This window comes from Cetorhinus maximus, chromosome 38 (assembly GCF_964194155.1).
Source record: "Cetorhinus maximus chromosome 38, sCetMax3.hap1.1, whole genome shotgun sequence".
NCBI lineage: Eukaryota > Metazoa > Chordata > Chondrichthyes > Lamniformes > Cetorhinidae > Cetorhinus > Cetorhinus maximus.
Genome location: NC_135916.1, coordinates 1,204,058 through 1,211,488, shown reverse-complemented (window position 1 = coordinate 1,211,488; position 7,431 = coordinate 1,204,058). Strand labels below are relative to the sequence as shown.

The 7,431-nt window shown below is 46.8% G+C and overlaps 3 protein-coding genes across 3 annotated transcripts; 1 reads left to right on the top strand and 2 right to left on the bottom strand.

The window, feature by feature from the left end:
- Nucleotides 1-2,247: 2,247 nt before the first annotated feature.
- Nucleotides 2,248-2,640, top strand: LOC144672444 (histone H2AX-like). Its single transcript, XM_078534287.1, has one exon. It carries the CDS (start codon nucleotides 2,248-2,250, stop codon nucleotides 2,638-2,640), a length of 393 nt encoding a protein of 130 aa, XP_078390413.1.
- Nucleotides 2,641-3,151: 511 nt separating this feature from the next.
- LOC144672371 (histone H3) lies at nucleotides 3,152-3,562 on the bottom strand. Its single transcript, XM_078534217.1, has one exon. The coding sequence runs from the start codon at nucleotides 3,560-3,562 to the stop codon at nucleotides 3,152-3,154; it is 411 nt and encodes a 136-aa protein (XP_078390343.1).
- Nucleotides 3,563-5,860: 2,298 nt separating this feature from the next.
- On the bottom strand, nucleotides 5,861-6,517 carry LOC144672455 (histone H1-like). The gene has a single exon (XM_078534297.1). It carries the CDS (start codon nucleotides 6,515-6,517, stop codon nucleotides 5,861-5,863), a length of 657 nt encoding a protein of 218 aa, XP_078390423.1.
- Nucleotides 6,518-7,431: the final 914 nt, after the last annotated feature.

The window sequence follows — 7,431 nt, the reverse complement described above, 5'->3', positions numbered from 1 at the left end:
ACAAATTTGAGATACACGATCGGTACAATCACTGAGATATAGGGAATTAATTCCACCATAGGTGACGTTCACAGGATTGACACTTAAATTTCATGTAAATTAATTCCAAAACTACATCCTGTACCGGACGAAGACAAACGGGAAATGAGTCCTGCACAATCCCACACAAACACTCACACACTCGCAGAGTCATGCTCTAACACACACAGACACACATGCAAAGCAAACTCACACACACATACATAAACACACATGCGCACAAGATCTCTTACATACATACACAAACACACGCACACAAATACTTAAACACAGGTGCACCTAGGACAAACAAAGCATTTATCCAACCACAAACAAAATAGCAGAAAATTAAATGCAGAGATAGAGCCACACACTCAAACACGCGCACACACAAACACACACACACACACACAAACACAGATACAGACAAACACGAACACACAAACACACACACACACACAGACACAAACACGCACACACACACGACAAAAAAAGGAAAAACAGTCAAAAAGACACAGAGGAAACCCACAGTCACATAACATGCCACAGATTGACGAACACAAAACAACGCTCACTCAAAGATGTTGAATCAATCAGTATCTCTTTGAACCACACATTAATTTCCAGATATTGACAGATTCAAATGGAATTCACTCTCACTGATTGCACCAGGGCATAGAATTAATCCCACTCTTGAGTACATAAGAGATACTTAGCGATACACAGAGGTACAATTAAATCCACCTATAATACAAGATTACTGCTTAGTGCAAAATTAACTCGATCACAGTACACGGATAGCGACAGGACATAATGAAATACACAATTTCTCAATCCTAAACAGAAATTGTGAAATGAAATGAATTCTACACCGCAAGGGAGACAAAACTGAAATTTAGAGTATTAATCCTGCAGTCATACACAGTACCACAAACTGACAGGTGCTGAAGGGTAACACCTTTCGTGTGTAGCACCAGAGACTGATACACACGGAATGAATCTGGCATTTTTACAGCTTGTCAAAAGCTGATGGCAGCAGAAGCAAAGTCCACCTCACAGTCACTTCCAGGCCCTGACAGCTATAGAATAAAATGCATAAATGAATTGCAGTGACGGAGAGGTTCAGAGCTAAAGTCACTATTCCAATGCAGAAAACAGCAAGTGCAGAATATAACAGCTTGTTCCGATCAGTATGGAGGGCGATGAGTTGGCCACTACCATTGCCTCTTTAACGGGGGGCGGGAGGCGAGCTCGGCAAGTTCCAAGAGCAGCATTAGGCCCGTTGCTTCTCGACGTGTGTTCAGAAACGATAAGGTGCAAGTTATTGTGACCTGGCTCCATCTGCAGACCGAACACGAGTCGTGCAACAAGATAAATACTCATTCGGAACCACTTCAAATTGGAGTGAATTAATAACCTGCAATCTGGATACAATATTATAATGTAATTTTAATATTTTAAAATAATATCACACTTGTACATCCAGTCTGATATTGCTTAACCGCAGCACTCGGTAAACGTGAATTTCCGCCGGCTGTTAGGACTGCAAAAAGGTCCGAGTTTAAACACGAATGGATTCCTGGTTTTAAAAGCGAGTGAGGTATTTGCGTTTAAAGATGATATAGTACAATAAGGGAGGCCTAACTTTTAATAGTTTGGAACTGACTGTGTTAACTGTAACGGCGATTTTCTGCATGAAATTAGCTCCTCGTTTTACAAATGTGCTGGCGGGATTTTCAATATTGAATAATACGAAGGATTAGAATCTGTTAAATTGGGGCCTTGAATTTCCGCTTGATGTCAGATACATGAAACTCCGCACTCCCAATCAGAAATTAACAGATACAGGTAAACTGCAGACCAGACAAATTAGAGAGAGATTGAGTGAATATTACATTCTTAGTCTGAAAACTGAATTAGCTATTCCGATTTAAGTGCGATTTATCATTTGATCTATTATTTGGCGGTAGTTTCAAATATGAAATTTATAATCGGTTAGTAACTGACGATTTGGCGCTCTTTCTTTCCGAATTCAATTTCGTGGCGACTCCAGATTGGTGAGTCAGGCAGAGATCTGATTGGCAATGTGAAAAATTTGACGATAATCTTAAGAATATTACAATTAACCAATCAGCTCTGAGCGCACCACCATTCCTCCTGAGGGTATAAGGGAACTGAAAGAAGGCGGATATCAGCATTCTCTGTGAAAGTGCTTGTGAGATTGTTACAATGTCTGGAAGAGGAAAGACCGGTGGGAAAGTTCGGTCCAAGGCCAGGTCTCGCTCCTCCCGGGCCGGACTGCAGTTCCCGGTGGGCCGCGTTCACAGGCTGCTGAGGAAGGGGAACTACGCTGAGCGTGTGGGTGCCGGAGCCCCGGTCTATCTGGCCGCCGTGCTGGAGTATCTGACGGCTGAAATCCTCGAGCTGGCCGGCAACGCGGCCCGGGACAACAAGAAGACCCGCATCATCCCCAGGCACCTGCAGCTGGCCGTCCGCAACGACGAGGAGCTCAACAAGCTGCTGGGAGGGGTGACCATCGCTCAGGGCGGGGTGCTGCCTAATATCCAGGCCGTGCTGCTGCCCAAGAAAAGCGGCGCCTCTGCAGCCACCAAGACCAAGTGAAGCCACCATTCTTTAAACTGAGAACCCAAAGGCTCTTTTCAGAGCCACTCACTTAATCAGTGAAAGGGGCGACCTGTTGTCTATCCGCATGTGCGATAACATCCCTATCGATTCGAATGACATTATATTTCTAATGCGATCTGTGAAAGCGCTGCTTACAACGAGACGCTGGTGCTGTTGCCTTTTCCAGACATGAGGAGTCTGTGCTGCATCTATATATGACCAACTGCCAATGTTCAGGGAAATGTTCTTTGAATAATTAACTCATCCCATTTCCAATTAAATGATGTAAAATTACAAACAAATATAAACGGAAGCACCTCATAATTCCAAATGCAGCAGAGGGAGGGAACCGGGTAATCAAAAGGAAAGAAAATAAATTTAGGTTTGAGGGTTTCAGGTGCTGGAGTGTTTAACAAGAGATCGCAGCTCTTTCTCTGACCGACTTGGTAGCTCTTAAAAGAGCCTTTGTGGTTCTCGGTGTTGAAGTCTAGAGTCGGGTAGGGTGAGTCTAGGCGCGCTCCCCGCGGATGCGGCGGGCCAGCTGGATGTCCTTGGGCATGATGGTGACTCGCTTGGCGTGGATGGCGCACAGGTTGGTGTCCTCAAAGAGTCCCACCAGGTAAGCCTCGCTGGCCTCCTGCAGGGCCATGACGGCCGAGCTCTGGAAGCGCAGGTCGGTCTTGAAGTCCTGAGCAATCTCTCGCACCAGGCGCTGGAAGGGCAGTTTGCGGATCAGCAGCTCGGTGGATTTCTGGTAGCGGCGGATCTCCCGCAGAGCCACAGTGCCGGGCCTGTAGCGATGGGGCTTCTTGACGCCGCCCGTGGCTGGAGCGCTCTTGCGGGCAGCTTTGGTAGCCAGCTGCTTGCGGGGAGCTTTCCCTCCGGTCGACTTGCGCGCTGTCTGCTTGGTCCTGGCCATGATAACAAACGCTGTGGAACACAGACTCTGAGAATAATCAAGCCGCTCTGTGTCTGTCTATTTAAGACATGTCCGTCACCTCCCTCCTGTCCTGATTGGATGCAGCGCAATCCCGCCGAGAAATTTGAAAAGAGCAGCGGGCTGCATGGATTCCTGGGCCCTGATTGGTGGAGCAGAAACTGACAGTTCATCAATTTCACAATGCCCGCCAATTTCAAAGGGACGAGTAACTGACATTAAAATAAACCTAGTTTGAAGGCAGATAAAATCAATCTGAATGGACAAATATCACAAGGTCTCAATGTTTGCGAGCCCCATTTCGGTCCCAGCTCCGACTTCCGGCTTCTGAACGTGGATTAAATTCTCATTCATTCCCTGATCGGTTTACAGCAGGCTGGAATAAAACTCCTATTGATGGGCGGAATTTTGGGTCTCACATTTAAAACTGATCAACCTTATCGGTTTATTCATGTCAAAGCCCTATAGATGTTATAGAGAGAATGGCTTGGCTCTTGTTTCTAGTGTTTTATGGCTGGGGGAGGCGATGTGGGTGGGCGGATTGCGCACCCTTTCTGTAAATCAAGTTAATATCTAAGTTTACATATTTGAACTATCTTCCACAATGTGCGTAAATGCATCTTCGCAGTCCAAACCATGCACCAAAAGCAGATCATCCACTTCACCCTTCCGTCCGTCCTGAGATGCAGAATCGAGGTGATTAAGTGTAGTCAGATTTTTCTATCAGCCTCTCAATATTCGCCTTACATTCCCGTTTAAATTCGGGTTATTTCATTGATCGCCCTGATACAGGCCAGAATAAAGTTGTTCAGTGCTCCCTGGAACCAGACAACATGCTGCATCGGTACAGGCTAATCCATTAAAAGCTGGTATACTGGTACCCCCCACACCCTGTCATGTCTCAACGACCCAGGAACAGATGGCGAAGAAAAAAGACAGGGTGATAATGGGGCGAAGAAGCGAGAATGATGTGTCTCAAAATAGTTACTCCTGATTAAAGTGTAATAAATGATGGCCTTTATCTTGTGAACTCGGTGTTAGTTTGGGAGCTGTCGTGTTCCTCAGTCAAGCTTTGAATCGAGTTTCGGCAGGAATCATGGAAACGAATTCCTGAAAACCGAACTAAATTAAACCATGAAACTTGTGTGACTCACGATCATATTGTTAATGGAAAATGCGCAGATGGAAACGCTGTGTTTATATAAAACTACATATCGCTTTCCCTCTCCCGCTCTGAGGTCACTTGCTCTCAAGGTGAGGTTGTGGGCGGCTCTTAGAAGAGCCTTTGGGTTTTGTTATAGAGTCGGGTCGATTTGTTCAGCCGCCGAATCCATAGAGAGTGCGGCCCTGGCGTTTCAGAGCGTACACCACATCCATGGCGGTGACCGTCTTCCGCTTGGCGTGCTCGGTGTAGGTGACAACATCCCTGATCACATTCTCCAGGAAAACCTTCAGCACCCCGCGGGTCTCCTCGTAGATCAGGCCCGAAATGTCTGAGGAAGGGATAGAGAGAATGTGTGAGAGGCGGGGCGGGAGAGACTGAGTGACAGACAGAACAACGTCTTTGGTAAACCAGCTCCTCCTCCTGCCTGCCAGAAACAGAATTGTATTTGTCAAATTCTAAAGGGAAGTGAACAGAGTCTTTGAACAGAACTTACACACTTGAATATGATGAAGCAGCTAATTAGCAACTCGAATCTATTAAACATTGTCTTGTCCGTCTCATTTCCGCCTCAATAATGAACTTTCCTTACGAGTCAATTTCTGCTTCGATTTCAACCCCAGCTCCAATTCCATCCCCACCTACACCTCCGCTCCCACAGTGATTGGGAATTTAGCCAACATCTCCCAACCGAATGAGAGAAAATAATGGGTTTGGGTGTCAGCTGTGAGGAGTTTCCTTTACACCTGGTTTCTCTATTGCAGACTCCCACCCTGAATATTTGAATAAAGAAAGGAAGATAAACATTAAATGCTCTTGGACACACCCCGGATACGAATCGGAAAGGTTATCGATGTGTGTTGTTGCAGGAATGAGTGTCGGAGTTGGGGGAGGGAGTGGAAGTGCGGGTGAAGCGCATTTCAGGGAGTCAGCGGGAATATTGGATTTACAGGAAAATAAAACATTTCCACCTGAAATCAGCTCCCAGCGCGGAGACAGGGATCAAATGATCAGGGGATCAGCTCTTTCGTGTGAAATGTGGGTGGCTCTGAAAAGAGCCTTTTGGGTTTAGAGGTTTACAATTTGCTCGGGACGTTTCCCTTCTTTTCTGTCTTTGCTTATCTCGTTTTGGGCTTGGCCCTCGCTATCGCCACTTTTTTGACGCCCGTCACCTTCTTGGCCGGAGACTTTTTCTTGGGGGCTGCTTTCTTCACCGGCTTTTTGGGAGTTGCCGCCTTCTTGGCTGTTTTCTTGGCCGCTGCTTTCTTCGCTGGGGATTTCTTGGCCGCTGCTTTCTTGACTGGAGATTTCTTGGCCGTTGCTTTCTTGACTGGAGTTTTTTTGGCCGCTGCTTTCTTTGCTGTCACCTTCTTGGCTGCCGCTTTCTTCACTGGAGATTTCTTGCCAGCTGCTGCCTTCGCCTTCTTTCCCACTTTCCCCGGGGTTGTGTTCTTAGGGACTTTGAAGGAGCCCGAGGCGCCCGTGCCCTTGACCTGAACCAGGAAGCCATTCTTCACATTCCTCTTGACGCTTTGCTTGATCTGGGAGCCGAGTTTCTCCACATCCAGCCCTTTGCCGCGCAGCGCCTTCTTGATCGCGGGCAGCGACATCCCCTTGCGATCGCTGCAATCCGCCACAACCTTGAGGATCTGCTCGCCCAGCTTGGGACCGGCTGCACTGCTCCGGGGAGCCGCCTTCTTCTTCTTCTTGGGAGTCTTGACCTGGGCGGCGGGAGCGGCTGGAGGAGCCGTTTCGGCGGCTGCAGTATCGGTCATGTTCCGGGACTCTGCACAAAAGTGTCTCTGTCAATCTGAACGGGCTGAGAAATGAAGCCGCTGGTGGCGGCACTGAGCAACTTAAAGGCAGCGAGCGGACGGGGCGGAGACAGGCTGCTGTCAGCTCCAGGCTGCTGCTGCCTCTCTGTGTTTTTCTCTCCTCACAAACTTCCCAATTCCATGGAAATTCCGGCTCTGCAGTGTCCCAGACTGAATCCTTCTCATCTCTGACACTGTAATGTTCGCTGTCGAAAATAATTCACTCGAATTGAAGACTCCAATTTCGATTTAAACCCGATTAACTGCGGCTCCTTCACCCGATCGATGACATGTCCTCTACTTTTAGTCTGAAATCTAGAAAACAACAAAGAAATTGTCTTTAAATCTCACTTTGGCGTCAAGCTGGGGAGCAGGGGGTGTATTTCTTTGGAAATTATTTTTATTTTACCTAAGCGGGACTCGGAAATGTCCTGATCAGAACGGTCACACAAACACAGTTTCAATCCTCTGACTCGCCCGCCCACTTCAAACACTCTCTTACACAATGTTCACATTTAAAGGTTCATTGGCAACAAGATGAACAATTGTGAATGTCTCGGTAGAGATTTCCTTCTCTTTTCGATCCTTGCTCCGGTTTCTATTTATTTGCTGTCGATTGTGAATTCAGGTAACATTAAACACTCTGAGGCATTGGACCCGCAGAGAGTCTGATTCGCAGATTCCGCGGTAGTGCCAAACATATATGATTTCAAGTAATTGTCTGAATAGCTCACATCAAGATGTTTATTTCTGGTGACAATACAAATTATCTGCTCCCAGTCGCTCTAGATTTCCCTTTTAACGTTGCTCCTCCTGAACTGAGATGTCACAATTTCACCAATTGCCTTTTATCCCAATCTCAACACCCAGAGAAG

Coding starts and splice junctions, on each gene's coding strand:
- LOC144672444 (XM_078534287.1), top strand. CDS start 2,248: ATGTCTGGAAGAGGAAAGACCGGTGGGAAAGTTCGGTCCAAGGCCAGG.
- LOC144672455 (XM_078534297.1), bottom strand. CDS start 6,517: ATGACCGATACTGCAGCCGCCGAAACGGCTCCTCCAGCCGCTCCCGCC.
- LOC144672371 (XM_078534217.1), bottom strand. CDS start 3,562: ATGGCCAGGACCAAGCAGACAGCGCGCAAGTCGACCGGAGGGAAAGCT.